The sequence below is a fragment of the Heliangelus exortis genome, chromosome 5, assembly GCF_036169615.1.
Source record: "Heliangelus exortis chromosome 5, bHelExo1.hap1, whole genome shotgun sequence".
In the NCBI taxonomy this organism is placed as follows: Eukaryota; Metazoa; Chordata; class Aves; order Apodiformes; family Trochilidae; genus Heliangelus; species Heliangelus exortis.
Genome location: NC_092426.1, coordinates 21,782,526 through 21,810,423, shown reverse-complemented (window position 1 = coordinate 21,810,423; position 27,898 = coordinate 21,782,526). Strand labels below are relative to the sequence as shown.

Genomic DNA, 27,898 nt, shown 5'->3' with positions numbered 1-27,898 from the left:
CTGCCGGTCACTCCTGACGGCAGGACGGCACGGCTGCTCTGCAGAAAGAAGACCCTATGGAAGTTTCTTAGCTACCACCCCTGCCAAACAACAGAGCGATGCTGCATCAATGGGAGAGATTTCGCAAACGCTCTTGAGGTCTGAAATGCTCCCACCCACCTGCCCCCGCCGCCGCGTTGGCGGGCTGACCCCCCTGTGTGCCCTCACTGCGCTGGCTGCCGGCCCTGCAGGCTCCTGCCCGGCTCCCCCGGTGGCACACGCCCGGCAGCCATCCCGAGGAGCCCGAGCGCCGCAGAAGCTTCTCGGAGAGGCGGGTACGGCGGGAGCTGCCTCAGACCCAGAAATAGCTTGAGACGCGCAGACCCCGCACCCAGGCTATCCGCCGGCAGCTCCCGTCCTCCCCCCGCACCCAGAGCCGGGTCCACCGGCTCGCCCCCTCCTCCCCGCTCGGCTGCGGCGCGGCACACGGTAGGCAGCGCGGCGGAGGGGGGGCTGAGGGGGGCTGCTGCCCCCGTTCCGGCCCAGGAGGCAGCTGCCCCCGCAGGGCCAGGAGCTCCAGGCTGCCTTTCGGCCCGGCGGGCGGCAGCTCAGGCCCCACCGCCGGTGAGGCGGAGGGGGAGCAGCCCCGGCACCGCGGCCTCTCCGCCGCAGCGGGGCGGGCGGGGGGCGGAGCGGCGGCGGCCCCGGCCCCTTCTCCTTCCCTTGCCGGTGCCGGGTCCGGGGAGCCCGCGGCTGGGCGGCGCGGGGGGGCCGCGAGAAGGGAGGAGGGAGGCAGCGGGCGCGGCAGAGGGCGTGGGGCCCGCAACGGAGCGTGGCGGGGACCCCCCAGCAGGTCAGTCCGGGGCGGGAGGCGGCGGGGCGGGGGCAGCGGTCCGCGCTGCGGGGCTCAGCCGGCGCCTGCCGCGGCAGCGGGCGGGGGGGCCTGCGGGCAGCCGGGGCTCCAGCGAGGGGCGGCTGGGGGTGTTGTGGGGGTGTTGTGGGATGCAGGACGGCTCGGGGTGGGAGTCCTGCCGGCGGGGTGATGGGGGTGGGGAGGAGGCCGGGCCGTGCGTGGGGCTAATGCACCCTGTGCTGAGCTGTGCCTCCCGAGTGGGCCTGGCTTTGGGGCTGCGCTGGGGGATGCTGACAGCAACTTGCGTGACCCCCTGGGCGGGTGTGCCAGCACCACCTCGGGCAGCACCTGGGCATAGCTCTCGAGAACCTCTCTGCCAGGGAAGGATGGGGTTAGGTTATTGTTGTGAGAAATTTTGGGGTACTTAGTTTGCTTGAGGCGCTGTTTTTTCTGCCTTCATTCTGGACCACCAACCAAAGTGGCTTAAAGTAATGCTTGTCTCCACCTGCCTGATGGGAGGCTGAGGCCCAGTGAGGTGCTGGGGCTTCCCTGGGCTGCAGGTGGTACTCAGGAGCAGAGGGTGATCCTCAGCCTCTCCATGTCCTTTCTCAGTGCCCTCACACTGGCCTGCACTGTTGTCTTCTGATGTGGGAGTAAATGTCATCCCACCACTGTGTCATGCCATGGCTTGTGCTCCATCCCCACGTCATCCTAGCCACAGGCTCTTGGGAGCCTGATGGTGTTAGAAATGCTTCACGTTGGCACAGGAGAAGAGGGGGAATCTCTCCCCATTTCTTCCTCCAGCTTTTGAGAGATTCATTACTCTGAAAGGGCTGTTGGGTCAGGATGATCTAACACTCTGGCCAAGCTGCTTGCCCCCCACTTTATGACTTCATCCAGATTTGTCCACAGATCAAGGCTCTTCCTTCTCCCTCCCTTGCTTCCCTGTCCTTCCTAGTAGGTTGGCAGTTCTGAAACTGCTGAACAGAATGGGTGTTATGCAGGAGAAAGAGAGAGACCTTTGTCTGTTTGGCAGATGTTATTTCTGCATGAGCATCTTTTTCCTTTTAACTGTTTAGCCACTGTCCCCAGCACTAATCTGCACTCCCACCTCTTGGACAGTTCTGGAGGGAGTGGACAGATAGCAAAGAGGTGATGAGCTGGGTAGGCAAAAGTTACAAGAAAACACCTTGCCCATGCTGGGGTGCTACGATGCAGTATGACAGGTCAGGCTGCCTCTGAGGAGTGGAGAGAAGGCAAAATGTGTCATTTGGAATAAAAACTGCTATTGAAGTGGTTTGCAGTATTTGCTCAGAGGCAACGGGAGGGAAAGTGTGGAAAAAGCAGAAAGACTGGCCCTGAGACTAGAGCTGAACACTGGCCTTCCCTGCTACCTTGCAAAGGGGTGGTCAGGCCTGAGCAGCAGATGGAGAGGGAGGCAGAAGAAGCTCTTTCAGGGAGGATTTGTCAAGAGTAGCCTGGCAAACAGCCATTGGCAAGCAAATAAGTAACAAATAAAAGGAGAGAAGCCACAGGATCCCTGCAGCCTGACTCCGTATCGCATATGGGCTTTTCCGGCTTCCCTGTAAGCTTAAACCTCTTCCTTCTTCCCATGGCAGCATCCTTTTAGCTCTTTTATTTTTATTAATATATATATATATATATATTTTTTTTTTTTTTTTTTTTTATGATAACACTTGAATTGCTCTGTAGCTGCTCTCCTCTTTAAGGCTTTCTCTGAAGTTAACTAGTTCATCCCAGGTTTAGTGGCTGCTGACAGTGGTAAGCAGAGAGGGGTTCTGCAGAGGGGTACAGAAATTGCAGTGCTTGCTAGGGATGCTGGTCAGGGGTGTGCATAGGCCTTGTCCTCTTTCCATGCAGGGACTTCTGGCCCAAGGGAAAGTAAAGCTGATTTCATTACAGCTTCAGAGCCTACATCTGCAGAGTTGTAAAAGGAGAAGTGTCACTGCTTTAAAATATTCCTTGGAGGAAATACTTCCGTCTTAACAGACTGCAAGAGCTTTCCCAAAGCATGAAGGAGAGGGAGAAATGTTTCTAACACCCACAAGTGATTTCAATTGATATTAAACTAATCAGTCACCTAAACTCTTAGGCATACGTCAGTGTGCTGTGCTAATGCTGACTCCTCCATGAATCCTATAAACACAAAGCCTTCTACTGCTGTCACTTCTGCTTTTGGTGTAACATCTTACCCACTTTAATTGCTGTAAATATATTTTGTGTACTTAGCCCTAAGTCTGAAGAAAATATTGCATTGCTGATGCGGTGTGTTCAGAGTGAAAGTGGGTTTGCTTTGAGATGATTTCAGAAGCACCTTCATACTAATTTCCTTTAGGTGTGGCTTCTTACATTCAATTCCTAATCTGATCTCTCAACAGCAAGAGGTCTTAGAGCTCTTGAGGATCCCACTTGGCTTTTACCTGAGCTTTAAGATGCCTAAACATTTTTTAAAAGCTGGCTTGAAATTGCTGTCTCAGCTGTAGCTGGGACAGGTAATTAGGCTGTAATCACACCGTGTTATTAGGCGGTGACAATAGCAGCAGTTTGCTCACACCATTACAACAGCACAGGCCCTTCCCATCACTCAGGCCACTATTGTTGGTGGTTAATGGGTGAGACAGGACACAGCAGGTCCCACAGCGCCTCTCTGCAGAGGCAGGGGGAGGTAGGGTGCAGTAGCCTGCTGGTGGGCATGGTCTCCCCTCTTGCAGCCCTTGCCCCAGTCCCTGTGTCACCCGCACCTCTCTAGCAGGTTCACTTATTCTGACCCATCCTGGTGGTTACCTAAGCCCCAGTGCTGTCCTGCTTCGCCTGTTGCTGTATAACCTTTTCGTAGTGGATGGCTGTAAGAGCTGCAGCCATGTGAAATGCTTCAGAGAAAACCCCTTTGGCTAAGAAATTGCCTTCCTAACTGTAATGTTGCCTAGCCTCTGGGGAGCATGAATGCCATGGGATGGAAGCACCTCAACACTGTGATCACTTGTGTAGTTTCCAGTGGAGTCTCCATGAGAAGCTCTGGATTCTGTTTTGGCCAAGGAGGGACGTCTGTGTTGTCACAATTTGATCTCAAATAAAGATGTGTTTAAAATGGAGTGCAAAAGCAGAGAGGCTCAGTGTTCCTGTTTAGTGGGAGCATGTGAAATCTTTGGGTGACCCTATTCCTCTACCCCCAGCACCAGCTTCTTATGTCTTGTCATCCGTAGATTGTGGGTGAGCCAAACAGAAGGCAGGATCTGAATGAGCCAACCTCCGCTGCACCCTCCTAGTGCAGGTTGTGAGAGGTTGTCCTCATGCAATTTTGAGTTCCTCCTAACAGAGAGAGGAAGGGGCTCTCACCTTGCTCCATTAGGGAGCACTTTATTGGTAGCTTGGAGCCAGTGGTAGGAAGCAGCTGGATCAGAGGTGATGGAGATTGGGACAGTGAGCCTCTCAGTGTGCTGCATTGGAGAGAGTATGGGAGAGTGAATCACAGAATCACCACAGTTGGAAAAGACCTCCAAGATCACTGCATTCCACTGAAATTCAGAGGAAGTAGAGCTGCGGGGTTAGGACAAACATCAGGTTTGGAAGCTTAGCTTGGGAGCAGCTCCTAGCTGTGGTACTCTGAGATGAGGCCTGGGGACCGTGTGTCAGCCAAGCCAAGGTGACCCTGACAGAGGAGTCCCCTTCCTGCATTTTACATGCAGCAAGATGAAATGCCAAGAAAGTGGCACAGGCTGAGGTGCTGAGACATCACATGAGGGCTGGCAAACAGGGAGACTCATGAGACTTGGAAGTAGCTGACCATGGACCACAAGGCACCAGCACAGCTGGTGCAGCAGCCTAGGGCTTGGGGCCCACCCAACTGGAGGACTCAGTTGCTACAGCAAGTACAGATGACCTTGGCATGGCTCTGGCTTGGAGCATTCAAAATCTTCCTGGACGTGGCCCTGTGGATCCTTTTCTGTCTGACCCTGACTTTGAGAAGGGAGTCTGGACTAGATGGCCTCCCTTCAGTCTCAGTGCTTCTGTCGCTATTTTTCCTGTGTTCTGACAAATATGGATTAATCCACAAGGCAGCGGAGAAATGACCTGAAGTTTGGAGGTGTACATAGCTCCCCTGATCCTGCAAGCCGTGGCCTGGAGTGGCCTTACTCTATGCCAGTAAGAGACTCAGGGCTTGCAGGCTCCAGGCTGGGGACATGCATTGTTCTTTGTGTTTCTGGGTTTCTTTTCTCAGGGAGAGGTCACAGATGGCAGAACTTCATGGAATGGAAGGAAAATGGGAAAAATTACAGAAAAACAAGCCAAACTTTGTAGACTTTGGGAGCAAGTTTGGTCTGTGCTTTGTTTGGCTCTTGGTTTGCTGCTGAGTGGGATGGATGGATTAAAGTGACAATTTAAATTAATGATTAGAAAGCCACAACCTAACTACCTAGATTTAATCTTGCTGTGTTTGTAAACTTCCGCTCTTGTCCTAGGGACACTGATTTTCCATGTTGTGGCACTTAGAGCTGAGCTGTGCAGGAGGCTTAAGTGAGTGGGTTTGTGGTGTAACATATGGTTATTTAGATTCTTAATGTCTATGTTTTTTGCATTAGAAAATGTAAGTGACACATTTCTTTGTTAGATATAATTTAATTATTTACTATAAATTTGGTCTAGCTGTATTTCAGTGGAAAATTAAGTCCAAAGTGCTGAAAATAGGCATTTAAAAATGGGTTTTAGTTGATTATATAAAACTATTTGAAATCTAAACTATTAAAAAAAGCCCAAAACATTTTAAAAAAGGAAAAAGTTTCTGAAAGCATTCTTTGTATATGTAATGACTTTAACAATACTATATGACTGTACTATATTGTATCACCATAATACTATTATAGGAACAGAATTTTATTATAGAAGATCTAAAATATAACCAGTGATATAACCTGATTATTTCTGGGTTTTAAGAATTCAGAACTGGTAGAGGTTATCCTGTCATACTTATCTTCATTGGGCTTGGAAAGGGAACCAGCCTCTTCTGTGGTAACCTGCAGTAATTTTCTGAACTTTGACTAAACTACTTGGTCTACTAAATTACTTGAAACATGTTTTTTTTTTTCCTTCTGCTTTCAGAAAGGTTGGTGCTGTCAGAGCCATTTTTGCAGTTCATCAGGCTTTAGCTGCAGGTGCTCAGCCATTGAGCAGATCTGGCAGCAGAGCCGTACTGCATTTCCTACTGACTTATTTTTCACTGGTGGGAGTGATCCAATGTCTTACCATTTAGGTTGTCTTTTAATTTAAAAAGTTTTTAGTTCAGACAAAATACTTTTATGTCAGCTATATGTCTCCAAAAGTCATAATTCTTTTATTTGTTCTAGTTCCAAGTCCTCTTTATTGCTTTTTCCTTCATATTGCATTGCTTCTGATCTTCTCATCATGCAGTTTCATTGGATTTTTCTTTTGGGAGATTTTAATCAAGTTTAATTTTCTTTCATTGAATTTTTTAATTTCTTGTGTTTCCTTCCATGAAATGTCATCTAATTCTTCTTTGTTATGAGACAAACAAACAAATAAAAACAAAAACAAAAAAAAACCAAACAAAAACTAAAACAACAAACAAAACCCCAAACTACAACAAAGCCAATACTGCTAATAGCAACTGCAGTGACTGGGCCACCTCCTGAAAATGTTGCATTTTAGAGACTTCCAGTTTAGTTCAGTCATTACAGGAAAGTCAGGGTGGATGTTTCTCTAAATACAATCCTCTGATATAGGCTGGATAAACCTCTCTATGCAAAAGTGTAGTAACTGGACTTACAGAAAGTATGACCGTGTCCTGAGCCTGGTCTTGGGTACGTATGTATGGTGTTACACGTGTTCAGGGGGTAGTCATTAACTCAGGATTCTTTCATCTTGGCCTGAGGGGATGGCTGCTTATTGGCACAATCCCTGCACGGAGTCAAATTTCAGTCATTTCTTTTCCTTCATAAGAAGGAGATGAATGTCTGGCCCTCGTGTTGTAGATGGTTTCAGCAGAGAAATTATTTCATTCTACTTTTCTTTTGGCTTGGGATTTTCTGTGGGAAGTATCCTGGGGGCAGAATAACTTTCTGTAATTCTGTAGCCTTTAAAGTCCCAGCTAGGAGCAATGCTCAGGGTTGTCTCTCCATGCCTCAACTGCCCATGGGAGCCTGCTGTGCCAGGGCTGTGTCCTCCCCGTCCCCTGGGGTGGGAAAAAGGGAGTGCAAGTGTGTGATGGGACCTGCTGAGCTGTGGGTCTGATCCTGCTCTTGGTGCTACAGGCTGGCTGCCTGCTCTCTGAACATGCTGGGGAAAGCTCTTGATTCCCCAGAGCTTGTCTTGACTGAGAAATGGGAACTGTGGATGGTGTTTGTGTCAGCAGGATGGCCTCTCACTCCCCCATGGAACAAAGATGTAGTGCAGGTAGCTGGGTTTTTCAGCTGTGCCTGTGTGCATAGCCAGCCTAGTGCTCTGCTCACCACTAGCAGTGTTGCTGGAGCAACTCTTGGGTTTGGACTGGTCCTGCAGCTCAGTTAGCTCAGGGTCTCTCCATGCCATGGTGAGCATTAGAAGGAGCCTTCCCGATGCCCTCCTGTGGCTCCTCATACCTGGCTTTTTGTTGTTTTCTGGTCCCCTTCCTCCAGCATGACATCTGTGTGGCCTGCAACAGAGCTGTGCTGCCAAGAGAAGTGTGGAAAGCAGCCAGGCAGGATATAGAGACCAGTGTGTCCTGCAGGTCGTCATCTCCCAGGGCAAGAGGCAACAGGGCAGGATTCAGCATCACTTAAGTATTGACCTCCACCACTCTGGAGGAGGGTTTGGCTGCCTTTGTAAAGCACTTCTTGCTCTCCCAGGGCTGTGGTCAGCACAGGGATGTTGAGATCAGCTGGATCCCCTGCAGCATCTGTGGTTGCACAGCTATTTGTCTCCAGTAAGCGCAGGTGCAGTGCTGGAACTGGTGAAGCTGAGTGGTGTTTCAGGGAGGGACATGCCCATCCATTACTGGAAGCACTGGTCACCCCAGGGAGCCTGTCTGGGAGGTGGGGTGGATGTACTGAGGCCCAGTGTGCTCTCACCTTGTTTTTTCTCAAACTGGATGGAAGCTCTTAGTGTTTCCAGGTGCAGAGATGCTTCCCAGATCAAGGATGGCAGCTGTGCAGCGCAGCATACACCATACTGCCCATTACATCAACCATATTGTGGATGAGAAGGTGGAAGCCCTCCCTAAATTACTTAATGCCTCGTTGGTGCCGCAGAGCCTCTCAAAGGGCTGGCTGCAGGGCTGGCCTAGCTAAGCAGGAACATTCATGGTGGCAGGTTTGGGATATGGTCAGTAGTGATGCAGGCAGGGAGAACATCGTATCAGAAACCAGGTGGAAAGCAGGAATATGTGCCCACGAATCTCTTTGGCTGGCTGTATTCCTGCACTGCTGTGCCCAAAATGCTCTGGAAGGACAAGGGAGTATGGGCTTGGGGGGGCTTCCTTTACGGCCATCTGCTGCAGTGTCTCACGTTTAATTTCTGTTCCTTTTCTTTTCCACATGAACAGTGATGTGGGGGAACGGGTGGTGGTGGTGGAGTGTTGCTGGGGACCCCGTCCTGCTGGCAGGGTGGACAGAACAGTGCAGGGGCTGCCAGCCCTTCCTGAGCACCAGCCTGGCTGTGTTGCCCTGTGTGTGCAGGAAAGGCAGGCTTGTGCAGAGAGAAACCTGGAACAATCTCTCAGCCTCCCTGCCCTTAAAAATTTCCATCCTGATCTGTGTTCTCATTTTCCCCTTGGTTCTCAGATGGCCATTTTCCAAGGCTGTCTTGCCCAAGAAGTCTCTCTGATGTTGGCTTCATGTTTGAATGTATACCTCCCCCCAAACCTGCCAGGCTGGGCTGACAGCCCTTACGCAGTGTTGTGTTGCTGCAGGAAGAGCTTGCAGGTCGCTCTGTGACCGCTCTGCTGCCAAATCTGCCATCTGTCTTCCCATGTCCTCTGGGCGATGCTGCACCCACAGCTTCTTTCCTCCTGATGCCTTGTCCCTTTCCCAGCCTGGCTGCTGTACATGTCCAGATGTGACACTTCTTCCTCTGTCTGAAGGGAAAGAAACCATTTCATCTCCATCACATCCATCACTCCTGACAACCCTTGTGCTGGCTGTGGGCAGCTGCTGGCTAGTGAGCAGGGCTGGAGCAGGGCAGGAAGGCAGCGTGGTGGATGCGGGCAGTGCCAGCCTGCGGCACTGGCACAGCAGAGGCTGTGTGCTGAGTGTCTGTGCCCTGCTGTGTGCTGGGCAGCCCGTGTGGTAGGTCTGTGTTGAGGGATCCTGAACCCTAGTCCTTGCCATGCTCCCCTTGGCTTGGGATGCACCAACATGCCCATCCAAACAGCCCTGTGATTTCACTCATAACCTCTGGTTCTCCACCAAGAGCGGTCTAGTGGGTCTGATGGGCTGTCTGCTCTGCTCTGCCCTGCAGCAGGTAGGTGACTGGGGATGTGCTCAGGTGTCCTGGGCAAGAGGAACTCCCTGGGGGCAATGAGATTGATGGGGACGAGATTTCTTGTCGGTGCACACGAGCACCCACCTTACCAGGAGGAGGCTGGCACAGTTTGTGCTGAGCAGAGCTGTGTGTCTGTAGCTCCATGTGTGTCTGGGAGAGCCTCCTCCCTTCCCCACTGCAGCAGCAGTGACAGCAGCAGCTTTCATCTGATCTCCCCCAAAGGCAGCCTGGGTTTCAGAGGTGTCTGGATGTGTGCCCCAGTGACCAGGGGACACCAACTGCTTTCTGCCTTTGCTGCCCCACCAAAAAGCAGCGCTTGGCTGGGCCTGTGTGGGGCCAGGATTTGGAGGGAGGGCAGGTGGCTGGCCCATGGCTCAAGCACAGGCAGTGTAATCTAGTGTTGAGACTATGAGACCAGCCAGTGTCACCCTCCTCCTTTTCAAGGACCAAACTTGTTTGCACACCATGTGATAGGCAGTGACTTGGTGCATCCCTTGTGGATACATCCCAGGGCATGGAGGTTGCCAAACCCCAGGCTTTGGGAAGCACCTTCTCTGTCCTTCTGTTGCAGGTCCCTATGTTCACCATCAAAGGCTTCCTGTTCCCTTTTATGCACTGTAGACTGAAACCAGTATGCTGAGAGCTAATCCCTCTGGCAGGGCTCATGCGGCTGGTGCAGCAGCTGCCAGGCCCATCCTCACTGTGCAACCTGCAGGTGCCAGAGCCTTCACTGAGCTGCCAGCTCCCACCTTCCCAAGGCATCGTGATTCATCCAGGTCATCTGGTGTTACCCAAATCCTCTGGGAAGCTGGGCAGAGGTAGGAAGAAAGCCTGGTTGGGGCCCGGGTTGGCAGGCTGTGTGCTTGTGGGTTCCTGCTGCAGCCCAAATGTCGCTCTGCTCCTGGCACCGAGTGCAGGCAATAGAAATGTTCTGGCTTTGCAGGTGATCTGAAGTTGTATAGTGTTGTAACCTGCTGCTCTCAGGGTAGCTGTGCAGGGCAGGAGTGCTGCATTGCTCCTGCAGCAGAGTCAGCTGTGGAGAATGTTGTGGCTGCTCTAAACTGAGGAGGAGTGGAGGGGAAGGGGCTGGCAGCAGCCGGTGCCAAGGTCTGCCCCAGGGCAGTGTGGTGGGAGATGTGCAAGAGGCCCACAGAGAAGCACAATGGGACAAGCACGATGCTGCTTGCCTTATCCTGTGTCCCACAGTTTATACCCCCGTGTATATATACCCCTCCGAGGCTGTGGAATAAGGCTGCACGATGCATCTGGGTCCCTGTCAGTCAGCCCCAGGCTGGACTGGAGCAGAGCTGGGCCCAGCAGCATGGGTGCCAAGACCCCTGATAGCCCACCCTGCCCTTGCTCTCACCCCCCTTGTACAGCGGGCTTGCAGATGTCAGCTGTGAGGAGGGCTGGCTGGAGATCTGGAGATCAGCAGCTGAGAACAACCACCCAGAGGACTTGAAATGTGCCCACTTTTTCCACCAGCTCTGCAATGAGGTCCTGGCCATTCTCAAGTGTACCACAACATCCTGGCCAGGCAGGATGCAGGGTGCAAAGCCCCCGGAGTTGCCCGGTCCTAGCAGTGTGTTATTCGGGTTCCTGGTCTGCATCCTTCTCATGCACAGCCCAACTCCTCTCCTTGCCGGTGTCCTTCCCTCTGCCCTGGGGTGAGGTTCTCCCTCTCCGTCACTGGTGATGGCTGTAGCTGTGCTGGCTGCTCCCATTGCTGGCAGTCTCTTTGCAGCAGGTGGCTTTATAAAAGGGTGCAGATAAACCTCCCACTCTCCTCTCCACTTCCCACAGCTCCCTGGTCCATGGAGGAACTCAGGGAGGAAATAGCTGCCTTTTCCTCTATCTCTAGGGACCACAGTGCTCTTAGTGCCTTGTGGTACTGTGGAAGATGCTAATAACCCATAGTGACAGCTTCAGACTGGCCCCTGACCAAGGCACAGCTGCTTCTGGTTTCCATATAGGTTTCCATGAGGGAGTTTTTCCTAGCAAAGGTCATACTTTCCTTCACAGTGGCTTTAAAATCCTTCTCTGTTTGAGCATGGTTACCTAGGTGGAGGGAGGAGCAGCCTTGTCCTGAGAGGTGCCTTCCTTGGCCTTCGATGTCAAATGGGAGCTGCTGCTGCCAGGCTGGGTGTGTGAGGGCACAGCATGCTATGGTCTTGGAGCTGGAAAGTGATAAGCAACCAAGGGGTGCCTTTTGCAGAGAAGCTCAAGCCCTTCCCTGGAGCCAGCAGCTGCAGTGGCCCTCAGTCACGTAGGCAGCAGGGCCTGGGAGCTGTCCTCATCTGCACCTTTCATTGTTAATTAATTGCAAGCATGGAGTTGCTGTGGGGACTGCGGACAGCACTCAGGATCCCAGCTCAGCGGAAGGACCTGCGGTACAAGGACAAGGAGTCTCTTTACTGTTTTCCTGAAATACTTCTATCCTGGATGCACATATATGTGCATGTGTGTATGTTAACTGAGAGCCCTGAGATGACTTCCTGCCCCTTTCCCACTTGTGACCAAACTGGATCTCCATCCCCTGCAATCAGCCTTTTTCATAGAATCATAGAATAGTTTGCATTGGGAGGGACCTTTATAGATCATCTAGTCCAACCCTCCCTACAATGAGCCCAGTCATCTTCAGGTAGATGGGGTTGCTGACAGCCCCGACCAGCTTGACCTTGAATGTTTCCAGGGATGGGGCATCTACCATCTCTCTGGGCAACCTGGGACAGTGCTTCACCACCCTCATCATAACTTTTTTTTTTTTTCTTGTATCTAGTCTAAATCTGACCTCTTTAGTTTAAAATGGTTACCCCTTGTCCTGTCACTACAAAGCTGATTAAAAAGTCTATCTATCCCCATCTTTAATATAAGCCTCCTTTCCTGGCTCCCAGCCATTGCCCACCAGCAGTCTGGTGCCTTCCTGCCCTGCTCTTGAGCTGAGCCTGTCCTGGGTAAGCCTTTATGCTGTACAGTGTTGATTTAAGTGTTATCAGAGGACAAGGGTGCATGATGCAGAATGAATAGCAGGCCTATCCCCTGGAAAACTTACAGCTCAATTAACTCATGTTTGCTCAGTGCTGTGGGCGTGCAAGTGCAGTGTGAGGGGCTAAGCATGCTGTGTGCACAGCAGGATGTTGGAATATAAACCAAACATGGGTTAAAGCCAGCCTGCAGTGGCAGTGTAGTCAGATGTAGTGAACAGGACTGGGGGTGGAACAAACTCCACTCCGGTTCTTCCTTCCCAATCTCTGTGCACTGGCTCCAGCAGCAGCAGCTGGCATGCACATGTGTGGAGGAGGCACTGGAGCAGAGATGCTCTGTGCACAGCTTCTCCCACGCACCTGCCCAAACAAACCTCCCTGGCTGGAAATCTCACTGTAAGCATCATTTGCTCTTGGTTGCCTGAGGTTTGGCTTTATTCTCATGCCAAGGAGTGCTGCTGTGAGTCAGTGTTGCCTTGCTTGGTCCACAGCATCCCTCCAGAAGAAAAGGAGCTTGTGCAGGTGGCTGCTGTACTGCAAAGGAAGGCCAAAGCCATCATCCTGCAGAGAGCCCCAGTAGGGGCTGGGACACCTTCTTGTTCAAAAACGTCATATATGGAGTTTAGACAGTTCCAGTGCCAAAACACAGCCACCCTGGGTCTGTATTGCAATGCCAGGGGAACATGAGAGGGCAGAGAGCTGGGGTGCAATGCCACAGCCACCATAGGGGGACGTGGCAGGGGAGGGTTTTGCTCTCAAATGCTGTATTGGTTTCAGGTGATGCCTTGGGGCAGCATGACCCTGCACAGGGTTTCACTCAGGTGGTGGCAACTTGCCACTCCTGAGAACAGAAAAGTTTGCATGGCTCTTCAGAATGGGGTCACAGTGTTGCTTTCCTGGTGGGTGATGTTTAAATGATGAGTGATGGCAGGGCAGGTTGGGAGCGGTGGGTGAGGAGAGTGGGGAGGATGCACACTTTCTGTCCCAGGGGACAGATGCTGCCTTCTTCATCCTGATGTTCATGAGGTCCCTAGCAGTGGGTTCTTGAGCTTCTGCACCATCCCTTTGTGTGGAAAGCTCCCAGAATGTCAGAGGGATGCATGAAACATTAGGAACAAGAGCAATGGTGCCAAAGGGAGGGTCACCACTGAGGGGAAGGGGCTTACAGAAGGGGCTTACCAGAGCTCACAGGTGACACCATCTTCAAGCAGGTTTATTTTACCCAACCATGTGCCCACACTCATTTTCTCATTGATCCCAGTTGCACGCGTGCTCATATCCACCATCCCTCTGAGCAGTCTGACGTGTGGTTAATTGTGGGTTTTACGGGGACAAGGGGCACCAGCTCCTCAATCCTTCTGACCTCTCTGGGTAATCATATCTTCACTGGCAATGACAAAACTAATCTTATAGCTGTCATCTTATACTTGTTAGGAGTCATCAGTTGTTGCAGTGGTCCTTTGCCTCCAAACCTTACTGAGCCTCTATAGCCCACTGGCTGGGTTGCTGCTTGTGGTGTGGTTCTTGTTTGGAAGATGTGTCTGGTTTCTGACAGGCTGGTGTACGTCCCATGTAGCTGCCATCCTACTGGTGATGGGATGGGGTCTTCTGCTTCTGTTGTTGTTTAGGCTGTGGCCTTAGCAGGGTGTGGGCCCAGTATTCACACCAGTGTCTGTGTTTGTGCTACCAACCTCTGCATCCAGCAGCACTTTGACTCCTCGGTGGAGTCTGGCTCTACTCTCTATGGGTCTGTGGGATACAGCCCTGGGGAGGTAGGCACTGTCAAAGTGGGGTTGGCTTCCTGTGCAGGAGCCTACCCTGAAGATGCTGAAGGTGCAAAGAGCCCTACCCAGGGATGCTGCTGCCCCACACCTACTGATCCCACAGGCCACCAGCAATCTCACTCATTCGTTGCTTTTTGAACCTGGAAGCATTCTGTCTGTGAGGGAAGGGAAAAGGGAGACCTGGGAAGGAATGCTTTGGATCCCCACAGGGTTTTTGTGTCTGTGGTCTTGTCCCCTCTGTGCTTGTCCCCCATGGAGATAGATGTGCCCTATGGTGTGCCTGTTCTCCATGTACCAAGCTACAGGGACAGACAGGTCACCACACCCTTCAGTGCCAAAACTCCCTCTGCCAGGGTGTGTGCTGAGCTCAGCACAGGATGCTGATGAGCCTTTTCCCAGCCCAAGGTCGTTTGTTGTGCTGAGTCAGTGGCAGTGGCTTGGGTTCCCAGGCCTCCAAGTCACTGCAGTCCCGCAAGGTCAGTCACTGCAGTCCCACAAGGCAGGATGCTGGAGTTTCTCCTCCCTGCCCCATCCTGGGCACACCAGGACACAAACCTGATCTTCCCATTAGTGGTGGCCCTGATTTTCCCCTCCTGCAGCCTGACTGCATCTCTTTGAGAAGGATGGAGGATGCAGAGGCAGCCAGGTAGTGGGGATGCTTGCTTTCTGGCAGATTCAGTCTGGCTCATCAGCCTGGCTTTTCTGCTGGCTGTGCATGGCCACCACCAGCTCCATCAGCTCCACCAGCCCTGTACCCTGCCTGCCCACCCACCAGCTCCCTGCCTGAGCAGGACTCTGAGACTGGGTGAGCACAGGCATGTTGAGAAGCCTAGCTTAGTCATCTGAGCACTCCCAAGACTTTGTTTTGGTGTTTTGTTCTCCAGCTGTCTATGGATCCCCTAGCAAATGAGTTTTCTGGCAGGGTGCTTCAAGGGAAAGAAAAATTTTGCAAAAATGCATTTGCATAAAAGGCATTTTTAATTGGAAATCTGATTCTCTGGATTAATGCCCACCCAACCGGAGATGAGAAGCATATGCTGATGTATCAACAAAACAAACAGGGCACTGAATATTCGAGACAAACCTTACACACTGGAAATGCTTCAAAGAAATTATCCAGCAATTCACTTTCAATGGCAAATCTCATACATTCACTGTCCATTCACAGCAATCAGAAAGAGGAGAAAGAAGGACTGCCTTTCTCTATTGCTCTGCGTGTTTTCTAACCCCATTTTCTGCTAAGCAAGACCAAGATTGGATAGACCACATACTGTGATTTCTGCCTCTATGTTACTTCTTTATTTTCCCAGCTGCAAACCTGTCCATTCCTGTGTGTCTTGACTTGGCCATTGCTGTCGCTTCTCCAGGACAACAGCTACTCTGAGGGATGCCTGTCTGTGGTTGGCATGTGGAGGTACTGCCTCATACACAGCTAATAGGTAGATCTCCCAAAACCTTCTAGGGGTGATGGTGGTGTCCACCCAGCTCTGTTATTCGCAACAGTTATTTTCTCCTCTGGCCCTTAAAGACTGGGAAATGGCAATGGTGTAGCTGGGAACAGAAACTGGTCTGCCAATTCTATGGGGTTTGCTAGGACTTTTAAGATAGGACTTTTAAGATTGGAGAGTGGTGCCACCAAAGTATTGCAAAATGCTGGATTATCTCATATATCTGTTGTGAAAATTGGGATTAGGTGTTTTAGCAGTGACTAAGTCTGGCCTACCATGTCCATGTGATCACTCACTCTATATACCAAGTAAGGTGTCTGCTGCAGTTGGAGGGAGGTTGAACATGTTGTGCAGGTCTGAGCTGAAGCTGCTCCTGGTATACGTGAGCTGAAATCTCCTCTCACTGTTTTGCTGCATGTGCTGTTCCTAGAACATTTACATGATTTACTTTTAGCTAGTGTTTCCCAGTGGTTATTTTAAAGGTAACTCTGCAGCTATATAATTTGCATAAGCTTTTATAAGAACAGCACCATAAAAGATAAGATTAGCTGGAACAGTCTAGAAAAGTACCAGTTTGGGTATTTGGAGGTGGGTTTCCATGGGTATCTGGTGGTGAAGGGACCAGGGAAAAGGCAGGAGAATTGAGCTTGAGATAAGCTTCAGAGGAGCTGTGATATGCCTCAGGGGCTGCATTACTGGCCTGAGCATGGGCAATGGAGCTGGAGGTGCGTGAGAGAGGTGCCTAAGACAGAGCTGGACCAGTGGCTTCAGGTGTCTTCTGCTTCTCAAATTTCTCTGGCATTGTACCAGCAGTGCTGGGTTGAGAGACAGGAATTGTTTAGAGCTGATTGAGTGAAGGCTTGCGTTTGGGAAGCTTGTAAGCAGGAAAGCTTGGAGCACGAGATACCAGCACCATCTCCCCTTGCTTCTGGCCACCAGGAGCAAAATACCTGTTACTGGGCGGAGGAGGCAGCAACAAGGACTTGGTAGGGAAGGACAACTGATCCTCTTGAAAATCCCCCTCACTTTGCCATCCCCTGACAGGATGTTCCTCCTACAAGCATGAAGACAGTGCTTAGAAACAAGCTGTAGCATTGTGGAGTGGAGTGGTAGTGGCGGAGGGCCTCAGAGCTTGCTAAGAGTCTTCTTGTTTATTTGCTGAAGGTCCAACAGCTCCCTTGGCCTGAGACACATTCTCCTTGTTAACAAAAAGACAATGAATTATTTAGTAGCTGAAAATGCCATATGGTGATGGCTCTGCTGCTTACAGGAGGGGAGGAGGGAGGAGGGAGGGAGACGTGCACAGGGAGAGAACAGATTGAGAGCACCTCCATAGGAAAGGGCTGACCCTGGCCAGAGGTCCTGGTGGCCCAGATGGTTTCACAGCAGGGAGTAGGCAGGCCAGGGGGAACAGCTGCTGCTTACCATCATGTCCCACTCATTTCCTATAGGTCTTCCCTTGCTGGAGTTTCTTCTTCAGGAGTTGTTATCCCAACAGGGCCATGTTGGACCTCAAAGTACAGGACTTCCAACCCCAGCTGGAAGGCAGACCATGACGGAGGACACTACAGGACACTACAGTGTGTGTGTGTCTTTGCCAGCCCTTCCTGCACTTTAAACCTGGTTGCAGGAATGGTGCTTCAGACCCAAGTCTACTGGGATGACCTTTGGAACAGTACTAGTATATCTCAGGTGATGTAGCAGTTCTTTTGGGAGCCACAGAAATTATCATCTGCCCCAGCTTGGGTTATGATGTCTCCAGGCATGATGGACTGGCCAGATCAATATGTATATGGATAGGGACCTCCAAAGAGAACTGAAGATGCTGTAGGCAGCTTGGGCAGATCTGTAGCAGATGCTGAATCCTGTGCCCCAGATGACAGTGTAACATGTGCACAGTAAGAGGGACTGACATGGGTCTTTGTGTCCTGGGGATCTTGATGCCTGTAGTTTAGTGGCTTCTGACATCTCTTCAGGACACCCATACAGGTAGCCAGGTACCAGCCTAGCCCTGGAGTGAGCCTTTGGCTCTGCTGGGCTCATATCCTTGATTCAAGCATCCCAGCCACTCTTTGGTTTCCAGTAGAGATTTTTCTTTGGGCTGGAATCTATGCTTCAGAAATGAAGAAAATAGTAATTCACCATCTCCTTGTGTTTAATTTGGAAACTGCAGTCACCAAGGGTAGTTCTTAAGTTCTTCAACCCTCTTAAGAGCATGTGTTGAGAATCCCTCTGGAATCCCCAAGGTCTACCTGATTGCAGTTTTCAGGCTGCCAGAGCATTTTTTGTTTACTTGGTGCTTTTTTTTTTTTTTTTTTTTTTGTCAGCTGTGTTTGAAAACCCCCTTCTTCCTTAGCTTTTCCTTTCCCTGGACAAGGAGGTCAAAGAGAGTCAATGTCTAGGGCATGTAACCTCTTCCAGCGCCCACCCCAGCACCTGCTCTGCTCAGCTGTGGGGTGGGGGTGTCTAGGCTCCTCAGGAACTTTAGGACAGAACTAACCTCAAACAGAAAGCTACATGGTCAAAGAGAGACTGAGGCTATGGCAGTGCACATAAAACCATGTGCTACTCTAGTCTCCCATCTGTCACACTGACACAGCAAAAGTAAATGTTTCCCAACAAAAGCAAATCCTTGCAGAGCTCAGGAAGATCCCCTTTCTAAGCCAGGGCATTTTCTGCTTGCTCTTTCTGCGCTCCTCAAGGACCTCTCAATCAGGTTTCTTTTGGTGTTGAAGAAGAGTTGATACTGTTTGATCTTGATGGGGAAAACTGCCATAAATTCTTTGCATCTCAAGGTCCCCGGAGATGCTGGCTGGTTTTGTTTGCATCCTCGTTGCTTAATCAGACCATGTCTCCTGCTCCTCTTCCTCCTGTTCATGCACACTGTGAGCATCCTGCAGCAGGGTTGAGCTGTCACTTGGGGACTGCAGGGTCTGCAGCAAGGTCCCTGTTGTGAATAGAATATAGATAAAAAGGAGGGAGAGGAATGAATGTGCAGTGGCTTAAACAGAGCTCACAAGGGTATGTGTTAATCAGCATTCTGAAATTTCTCGTGGCCTTTGCACCAGCCACAATACACTGGTCACAATATCTTGTGCTCAGCGATAGGTCAAGGCACTCGTATAACTCCTTATGGACTACAACCAGGCCAGAAGATATTCTTGTCAGGTGCACAAGTCCTTGAAAACAGGGAGACAGAGTAACTGCAGTTAGAAGAACACCTTAGACTTAATCTGATAAAAGACATTACTCAGGACCAGGCCAGCTTCACAAATATATTTGGTTGCTCAAAACCTCTAAAGACAATGCTTCTTTTTCTGCCAGTTGCCCCAGACACCAGTAACCTCAGTCTTCCTCTAAGCAAGGTCTTCAGCCCTCAAGGTTTATCTGCCTAACAAGCAGTAGGCATCCTAACTCAGGGCCTTTTTGAAAGACATTCGGGACCCAACCTGGCTGCCATTTTGAAAAGCTGGCAACAACCTATTAGTGAACCATTGTGAGAGCACCCTGAAGACCCCCCGCTGTCACAGGGTGCCTCTTACCCTGCAATGTGGTTATCACAGAATGTCAGGAATTGGAAGGGACCTCTGAAGATCATTGAGTCCAATGCCCCTGCCGGAGCAGGGCCAACACTAGGGAAGGTCACTCAGAAATGCATCCAAATGGGTCTTGAAAGTCTCCAGAGGAGGAGATTCCACAACCTCTCTGGGCCTCCTGTTCCAGGGCTCTGCAACCCTCACAGTACTGAAATTCTCCCTCATGTTGAGGTGGAACTTTCTGTGCTTTATCTTGAATCCATTGGCCCTTGGCCTATCATGGGGCACAAGTGAGAAGAGGTTGTCCCTTCCTTCTTGATACCCATCCCTCATATATTTATATTCATTATATTTATACACACATATTTATACACAGTAATTAGATCCCCTCTCAGTCTTCTCTCCTGACTAAAAAGCCCCAGGTGTCTCAGCCTTTCTTCATAAGGCAGGTGTTCCAGTCCCTTAATCATCCTCGTAGCCCTCTCTTGTAGTCTCTCAAGTAACTCCTTGTCTCTCTTGAACAGGGGAGCCCAGAACTGGATGCTGTACTTTAGATGAGGCCTCTCTAGGACAGAGTAGAGGGGAAGAAGAACCTCCCTTGATCTGCTGGACACACTCTTCTTAATGCAGACCAGGATACCATTGACCTTCTTGGCTACAAGGGCACATTGCTGTCCCATGGATAACTTGTTGTCCATTGGGACTTCAACGTCCTTCTCCATGGGGCTGCTCTCTAGCAGATCACCTCCTAACCTGTACTGGTGCATTTTGTTATTCCTTCCCAGGTGCAGGACTCTGTACTTGTTCTTGTTGCACCTCATAAGGTTCCTCTTGGTCCAGCTTTCCAATCTGTCCAAATCTTGCTGGTTGACCTCACCACAGTCATAGCTTCCTCTGAAGGCACTTCCTCTTCCACGCACTAGGAGCAGCTGCCTAAAGGTGCCTGTGGGGTCTCCAAGGCATGGAGACAAGGCAGGCACACGAGAAGAGACTCTGGCCCTGCTGTCCCCACTCTGTGTTTGTTAGTGTTCCAGAAGGAACTCTGCCGGTTCCTTCTCCTGTTCTTCTAGTGGGTTCAGTGGCCTTTCAGCACTGTCTTGGCACTCCATGCTGGCTGCTGCAGGGTGTTTGTTCCAGGGTTCCCAGGCAATGCAGGTGTAGAGAGGATCCTCTCCTACCAAAAGCATGGCAGTAGGAAAGGTTTTGGAGACAAGCCACAGTCTTGACCATTAATGACTTTTAAGTGTACCCTACCAGTGAGGACTGTAGCCTGCAGTGTCAGCTCCTTGGAGGTGTGAGGGGAAGTTTGACATTAGAGTTTTGAGAATCTGATTCTTCTGAAGACATCCAGAAATCTTGAAATGAGCAATTCTGCTCTGGTGCAAGGACAGAAGGGAGGTCCCACGACTTCTGGCTGTCACGTGGATTGTGATGCGGGAGGATAAGGGAGTGCTTAGGGATGTTCCACACAGTAGATAGCTGGCTGTGGGGAGCAAAGTGCAGCCCCAGCAGCCCAGCTGTTAACAGCAACATTGCTCTTATTCTCAGCAGCTCAAGCAAATGCTTTGGCTCCTTGGTCCTGCCTGCTGACCACACCAGGGTAACCATGACTCAACCCAGCATCCAGAACTGAGGGGCAGAGGTGCTGAGAGACCTGTCTCAGGTATGGTGGAGACAACCAAAGAGCATGGGGTTTAATGGGGTGGTGGTGGGGGAAATATAAGAGGTAACTGTGAGATTTCTTCAGCAACATCCCATGCCCTGTGTCCCCCTGGGACATCATGTCTCCTGCTTGCCCTTTAGTGAGCTCCTCAGACCTTGCTAGAGGACCTGGAAGAGTCACAGCCCCTTTTCAATCAAAGACTTCTCCATCTTCACCCCTGCTCCTTTGTTGCAGAGTGAGCCTCCACAGCAGCACCGATGGAGACCATGTACTCGATGGAGCCAGTGCCTGATGGTGCTGACCCCACCTCACAGGACGTGCTCAGCTTCCTGGACGCTGTGGTGAACAGCACAGAGGAGCAATGCTTCAGTGCCCGCTCCCGCAGCACTGTCCTGGAAGGGCTGCCGTTCGGCGGCGTGCCCACTGTGCTTGCCATCAACTTCATCCTCTGGATGGTGAGTGGGCCAGGAGGGTGCCAGGGGGGTACAGACACTGCGGTCCCAGCTGTGGTGCCAGAGGCTGGATGTGAGCATGTGTGGGTGTGCTATGAGTGCAGCCCACTTCCCAGTGCCATTGACTGATGGGAGGAATTGGGGTGAGTGTAGGGGACCAAGAACTTTGCCCACATTGTGGTGGGCAGCAGGTGGCACTTGGGCAGCAGTGATGAGATCATGGAACATGAGCAGACAAGGTTTTTTACAAGTCTGGGCTCATGAGTGAGAAAACAGGAAAAGGAGAGATGTGATGAGACCCCACAGGGCAAGATCCTGTGGCAAAACCCTTTAACTACCCTCTTCTCTCTTCTTCCAGCTTCTCCTTCTGGTTTTCTCCTGCCTTCGGAAAGCAGCTTGGGACTACGGGCGCCTGGCACTGCTGATGGACAATGATAGGTAAGGAGGATGCAAGGCCACTGCAAGTGATGGCTCCAATCTCTCCAAGAGAACTGACACTGGTCCACAGAGAAGCTCAGCAATTGTTCCTGTGCCTCCTTCTCACTGGGAATGGCCTGGCTGCTCTTGCCCACAGAGGGCAATCATCTGCTGCAGGGAGAGGCAAAGCCTTGGCCAGCATTGATTCCTTCTTGCAGGCACCATCTGGTGACAGTCCTCTCATGGCCAGGGAAGACACTGTCCTGGGAAGGACAGAGGCCCAAGAACTGCTTTTAAGTAGGGCCTGAGCTGCTGCCTCTCCCCATGCCATTCTATGGGTATGAGAAGGGTTGGCCAGCAGAAGAGGCAGAGGGAGATGAGCAGACATAACACTGTTCTTCAGGTCACCAAAGTGGCTTGCCTGGCTCATCCTTTAGGCTAGGTGTGGAATCCCACAAAAATTAGTGGTGCCTTAATGAAAGTGGAGCCCAGACCAGATTTCCAGCTGGGCTGTGCTGCCCACAGCTCCCTGCCAGAGCACTGCTTGCTCCAGGCAGCAAAGCATCTTTGATCAGGTGGCTGCACACAGGAGGGGTCTCTGGAAGGTTGGGTTGCCCACAGGAGCAAACTTTGTAAGAGTCCCTCTCCTTCCTTCTACCCTTTGCATCTCCTCTTGGCCTTGCGTTCCAGAGTTGGGTTTGGCAGTGGACATGCAATATTTCCCTTCACCAGGGAGATTAAAGGGGCAATCAAGACTTAAAGTGCAAGCTCTGATTGCAGTTGCTTTTACTGTGATACCATTTGAGAGGGCTGAAACCAGTGGAATAGGAAAAAAATATGGTTCAGCACTCCCTTCTACTGGAGGTATAACACATTATCCATGAGACCACCATGCACCAGAGCCACAGAGAAGCGGCTGGAACTTGTCAACATTGAGGCACCAAGCTGCAGCCCCTGCCCCAAGCCCAGGAGCAGCTGCTGATCCAGTCCCAGTGCAGGATGTGGGGAGGGGGGAGGCACTTCCTGTGCCGACCAACTAGAAGAAGGTTCTCAAAGGTTGCTTATCCTCTTCCATGTGCTGATTCTTTCCTGCTTCACTCCTCCACCCCTGCCCTCAATGCAAAGTTTGACGTCGCTTTTCTACGGAGAGCAGAGTGAGAAGGAGAAGTCCCCATCGGAGAGCAGCCCCCTGGATACTGACAACAAGGACATGGTGAGTGCTAGCAGATGTGGTAGCATGAACCCAAGATGGGCTAAACAAAACCATATCCCAAACACTAATCCTAATCCTACAGCTCACCCTAACTCAAAATCCTAAAGTTAAACCCTAACCAAAAACCCGAACTCTAAACCTAATCCTAACCCAACCCTGAACCCTAAAATTAACCTTAACCCTAACCCTTACACTAAACCTTAAACCCTAAACCCTAACCCTATATGTAACCCAGCTATTCCCGACTCTTTTCCTTTCCAGGGATTCTGCTCCTGGCTCATTTCTATCTACCAGATGAAGTAAGTGTGTGTCCTTGGCATCATAGCCGTGTCCCACCGCTGCCTGCCCCTGAGAATCTGGTGCCCACAGGTGGTGGCCCATCACCTGGAGCTACTGCAGTTGGTGGCTGAGAGACCTCTTAAAACATCCCTTGCCTGGAGAGAGAGCAGAGGGCTCAGCTCTGTTTCTTCTTGGCCCCTGGATCCTGTCCCAAAGAAAAGGGCTCCAATCTCTTCTGCTAAGAGCCTGTCCTCTAATAGGATGGCAGCCTGAGGGCTGCTTGTGTCCCTCATTCCCTCTGTGCCCAAATCCTACATGCCCCAGGCAGAGTGCCATGAGTTGGTGTGGGCTGTGTGAAGCTGGAGTGCCAATGTCACTAGGGCAGGTGGTGGTGGGGAGGCACCACAAGCACTCAACTCCCCACCCACCTCTCCTGCAGGGACGAGGAGATTCAGAGCAAGTGTGGGATCGATGCCACTACCTACCTCTCCTTCCAGCGGCACCTTCTGGTCCTGCTGATGCTGGTCTGTGTGCTCTCCGTGGCTGTCATCCTGCCTGTCAACTTCTCAGGGGACCTCCTGGGTAGGTGCTTCCCCAGTCATGTGATGGCTCAGGAGTGCAACCTTCCCCAGCCTCGGGGTGAGCACTGTGACACCAGGACAGAGGGCAGAAGAACCCCTCTATCAGGAGCCCACATCTGAGAAGGAACTCACCATAAGCTGTGGGACAGAGAAATGCAAGAAGCAGGGAGCCTCAGGGCAGAGAGGGCTTGGTGGGGACCTGGGAGATGGAAAAGGAGAGAACAAAGGCCAGAGCCTCTAACCCTGAGAGCACGGACATACACACACACAGACTTCTCTTAACCTTCTGTTTCTCTTCCCCTGCAGGACACAATCCCACCCACTTTGGCCGGACAACCATCGCCAACGTCCCGACACAGTACGTGGCTCCCACATCCAGGGCGGCTGTGGGTGCTGCTGCCATGGTGGGCACTGCTGGGAGCACCCAGGCACAATGCTCACCACAGCCCCATTCCAGGGACAGGGACAGGTCCATGTGAGCAGCACAGGGCTCCTGGTAGCCCCCGCATCTTTCTGCTCCATGTGTGAGCACAGAGGTGGTGACCATGATGCTAGCACTGCCCACTGCACCCTGCTACTGGCAGAAGTGTTCTTGGGAGCAGCCTTATTTCTGTAGTATCTCAGCCAAGATGGACACTACCCCTCTCACCTTGGAGGTGGGGTGTCAGCAGATTAGTATGGCTTGGGAAGGCCCTGCTGGGTGGTGGGGGTGGCCATAAGTGTGATGCTGAGCTCCAGGCTGGTCTTCATACCACTTGCCTACCACAGCACTTGCTGATCTCCTCTTTCTCTCCTCCAGGGATCGTCTCCTGTGGCTGCACAGCATCTTTGCCCTCATCTATTTCATCCTTACCATCCTTTGCATGGCTCATCACTCTGTACACCTAGAATACAGAGAGAACGAGAAGGTGAGCAACCACCCTATCCAGCTCTACCTTGTTCAGTGCTAATGGACAACTGTGTGCTTTGCAGAAATGATGGTCCCAATAGGTAGGGGCAGCTTTAGAAACAGCCTGAGACTGGGCAGTCAGGGAAAGATATGGCTGGTTGTCTTCAGCTTCTGGAGAAAGCCTGGTAACCCAGGAGCAAATCTCTTTCTAACTGACTTGTCTGTTGAGACTGAAGCTCTGCTGAAGCTCTGAGAGAGGTGACAGCTTATGACTATGCCCACAGGGTCTGGGAGTGGACACTGAAGAGGTCTGTGCTGACCAGCTTCTGCGGGGCAGTCAGTGCCCCAGCTCACCTCTGCCTTCCCAACATCCGGGTGAGCAGGGTGGCAGACAGGTGTCCCACAGACCCCCTGCCCGCCCACCCACCTCCTCTACTCCTTCTTCTCTCTCAGGTTGCCCGGACACTGATGGTTACCCACATCCCCAAGGAGATCACAGACCCTTCCCTCATCATCAAGCATTTCCAGTGAGTAGCAGTGTGCCACAGCCTCACCATGTGGGTGGCAGGCGGGTGGCAGGGGCTGTCCCTGCCCCCCAGCTCCTAGTGCCACCATGTCCCTATGCCCTCAGCGAGGCTTACCCCAGCTGCACTGTCACCAATGTCCAGTTCTGCTTCGACGTGCGCAAGCTGATGAAGCTGGATGCAGAGAGGTGGGTGCCTGCAGGTCCCCATTGCCTCTGCGGGTGGGTGTACTGCTCCTGCTCACCACGTTGAGTCTGTCTATCTGCCATTCCCCTAACAACCCTCACACCCGTGGGCTTCCCTGCAGGCGCAAGGCAATGAAGGGTCGGCTTTACTTTACCACCAAGGCACAGAAAGAGGGGAAGATCATGATCAAAACCCACCCCTGCGCCCGCATCTTCTGCTGCCGCTTCTGTGGCTTTGAGCAGGTAGGAGGGTGCAGGCAGAGCTGCAAGTGGCACATCCCCACTGGGGATGGCAGAGCATGGCAGCTTGCCTGTGCCATATCCTGGCAAGTGCAGCAGAGCCCTGGCTGCTCCCACAGGTGGATGCTGAGCAGTACTACAGCGAACTGGAGGAGAAGCTGACGGATGAGTTCAATGCTGAGCGCAACCGCATCACGCTCAAGCGTCTTGACATGGCCTTCGTCACCTTCCAGGATGAGCGGATGACTGCTGTGTGAGTGCCTCTCGTGCAACAGGCATGGGGACATCCCCCAGTCTGGTGGCCACCCCAGAAGCTTTTCCAGCCAGAGCCAGGCAATGAGTCTCACTCCTCTGCACCTCTGCTATCTGCAGAGGTGTCTGCTCTCTTGGGACTGTGGAACACTGGGGGGGCTTCCTCTGAGTCTTTGCACTAGACCTGAGCCCTGTCTCCCCGTTCTGCAGGATTTTGAAGGACTACAGCCACATCAGCTGCCGCAAACACCCCCAGCAGTCCTCTGTCACCACCGTGGTCAAGTCACACCACTGGGGCATTTGCTATGCCCCTGCACCCAGTGATATCATCTGGTGAACCCTCATGGCGGGAGGGAGGGAGGGAGCAGGGCAAGCAACTGTGGGAAACCCATATCTGGACATATAGGGAGCCTGTGTCCATAGCTATAGGGAGCCCATGTCATTCTAGGGAACCTGTGTCTGTCTATCTATCTATCTATCTATCTATCTATCTATCTATCTATCTATCTATCTATCACCCCTGCCAGGGTGGCAGGGTCTAGCTCCAGTGGCCATAGCAGAAGTCAGCACATGTGACTGGGGTGATCACCTCATGGGCAGCAGAACTTGGACAGTAGGGGGTTGGGATGATTGCCAGGCTTCAATATCTCCAGCTTGATTCCAAAGCCTCCTACTGGCATGGACCCCCTCTGTGGTCCTTTTCTAGTCCTGGGGACTCTGCAGGTGTCAGTACAGTAGTGTGGGGGGGGAGGAGGGTGATCTCTGACAGGATGGCTGGTTTGGGTAGTGGGAGACAAAGCTTCAGGGAGCTGAGTTGGGAGGCCTAGGACACATGGGTTTTCCTCTACTCCATGTCTGAGTTGTTCTTTCTCTCACAGGGAGAATTTATCAGTCCGTGGCACATCCTGGTGGGTGCGATTCATCCTCCTTAATATCTGCCTCTTCATCCTTCTCTTCTTCCTCACCACACCAGCCATCATTGTCAACACTATGGACATGTTCAATGTCACACACCCTGTGGAGAGCCTCGAGGTAGTCCCTGGGGCCCTGTGACAGCTTTTCCAAAAGTGTCTCCATTTCCAGGCTTGTCCCTGACAGGGGGAGGGTACCAGCTCTGCACTAGCCAAAGCTGTCACTGGGGTGGGCTCTGATGAGAGGCAAAGAATGGTCATCCTCCTGTGTTTTCAGTGGTAGCACCTGTGCTGCCTGGGACACCTGTGCAAACCTGAGCTTTGGTGCTGGTGTCCATGATGGAGGGCAGGTTTGTGTCCATGCAAGAGGAGAGGGGTGGGAAGAGTTCCAGGAGATGTTAGGAGCTGCCAACAGCACACCTCCTTCCTGCTCTTCAGCCTGTAAGCTGTTGAGTGAGCACTTGGGCTTGAGAGCACGCCTGTGCTGCTTTTGGCTGGCTTCTGGCTCTTAGCTCCTGAAATAAATGCCCCTGTTCACAGAGAGGATGCCCCAGTTCACCCACTGCACACACCATCCTGTGACAGGAGGCTCAGGGAGCTGTCTCCAGCATGGCTAAGCTCTGGCAGGCTCCTAAGGGGGTGTCCGGCATCTCTCTTCCTGCAGAACCCCATCATCACCCAGTTCTTCCCTACGCTGCTGCTCTGGGCCTTCTCCGTCTTCCTGCCCTTCCTTGTCTACTACTCAGCATTCTTTGAGTCACACTGGACAAGGTAACAGGGTTGCCCCCCTCTGTTCCCCCAAGTCTGCTGTAGGTGGGAGAAACCCTGCTTGGATTCATGGGGACCCAACCTGGTGGGAGGCAGGCAGTGGAATGGCAGTGCCTCACAGCCCTCCATGGAAAGAGCCCAAAGTCCATGCTCAAAGGAGTCATTTCCTTGCCATAGCCACAAATGCTTCCATCCTCCTCACAAAAGCAGGTTTTAATATGGGTCTGAAGATGCTTGTGAAAGGGATGGTGGGATGGTGGACTGGTAGCAGCCAGGTCAGGTGACACATCCCAGCCATGCTATCCGCCCTCCAAGGTGGAGGTATGGGTTCAAGATGCTCAGAGTCTCCTAGCAGAGGAAGCTCTTACAATGTGCTCTGTCTTCACCCTCCACTGGCCCCAGCTCCTATGTCTAGTCTGCTGAGTCCTTGCAGAAGCTTTGTCACCC

At 51.8% G+C, this 27,898-nt stretch overlaps 1 protein-coding gene across 2 annotated transcripts in view; it reads left to right on the top strand.

Annotated features, from left to right (window-relative positions):
- The first annotated feature begins 236 nt into the window (after window positions 1-236).
- The window catches only part of TMEM63C (transmembrane protein 63C), a 32,554-nt gene continuing 4,892 nt past the window's right edge, over window positions 237-27,898 (top strand). Inside the window, exons 1-16 of one of the 2 annotated variants that reach the window (XM_071745901.1) lie at window positions 237-832; window positions 20,626-20,740; window positions 20,975-21,195; window positions 21,551-21,630; window positions 22,735-22,822; window positions 23,084-23,121; window positions 23,541-23,683; window positions 23,989-24,040; window positions 24,482-24,590; window positions 25,025-25,098; window positions 25,203-25,283; window positions 25,403-25,523; window positions 25,640-25,773; window positions 25,983-26,105; window positions 26,651-26,804; window positions 27,348-27,454. In XM_071745901.1, the coding sequence (XP_071602002.1) occupies window positions 20,998-21,195; window positions 21,551-21,630; window positions 22,735-22,822; window positions 23,084-23,121; window positions 23,541-23,683; window positions 23,989-24,040; window positions 24,482-24,590; window positions 25,025-25,098; window positions 25,203-25,283; window positions 25,403-25,523; window positions 25,640-25,773; window positions 25,983-26,105; window positions 26,651-26,804; window positions 27,348-27,454 (1,502 nt within the window). In that variant the 5' untranslated portion in view covers window positions 237-832; window positions 20,626-20,740; window positions 20,975-20,997. The remainder of the gene's footprint in view (window positions 833-20,625; window positions 20,741-20,974; window positions 21,196-21,550; window positions 21,631-22,734; window positions 22,823-23,083; window positions 23,122-23,540; window positions 23,684-23,988; window positions 24,041-24,481; window positions 24,591-25,024; window positions 25,099-25,202; window positions 25,284-25,402; window positions 25,524-25,639; window positions 25,774-25,982; window positions 26,106-26,650; window positions 26,805-27,347; window positions 27,455-27,898) is intronic. The other variant, XM_071745900.1, reaches the window with a different exon arrangement.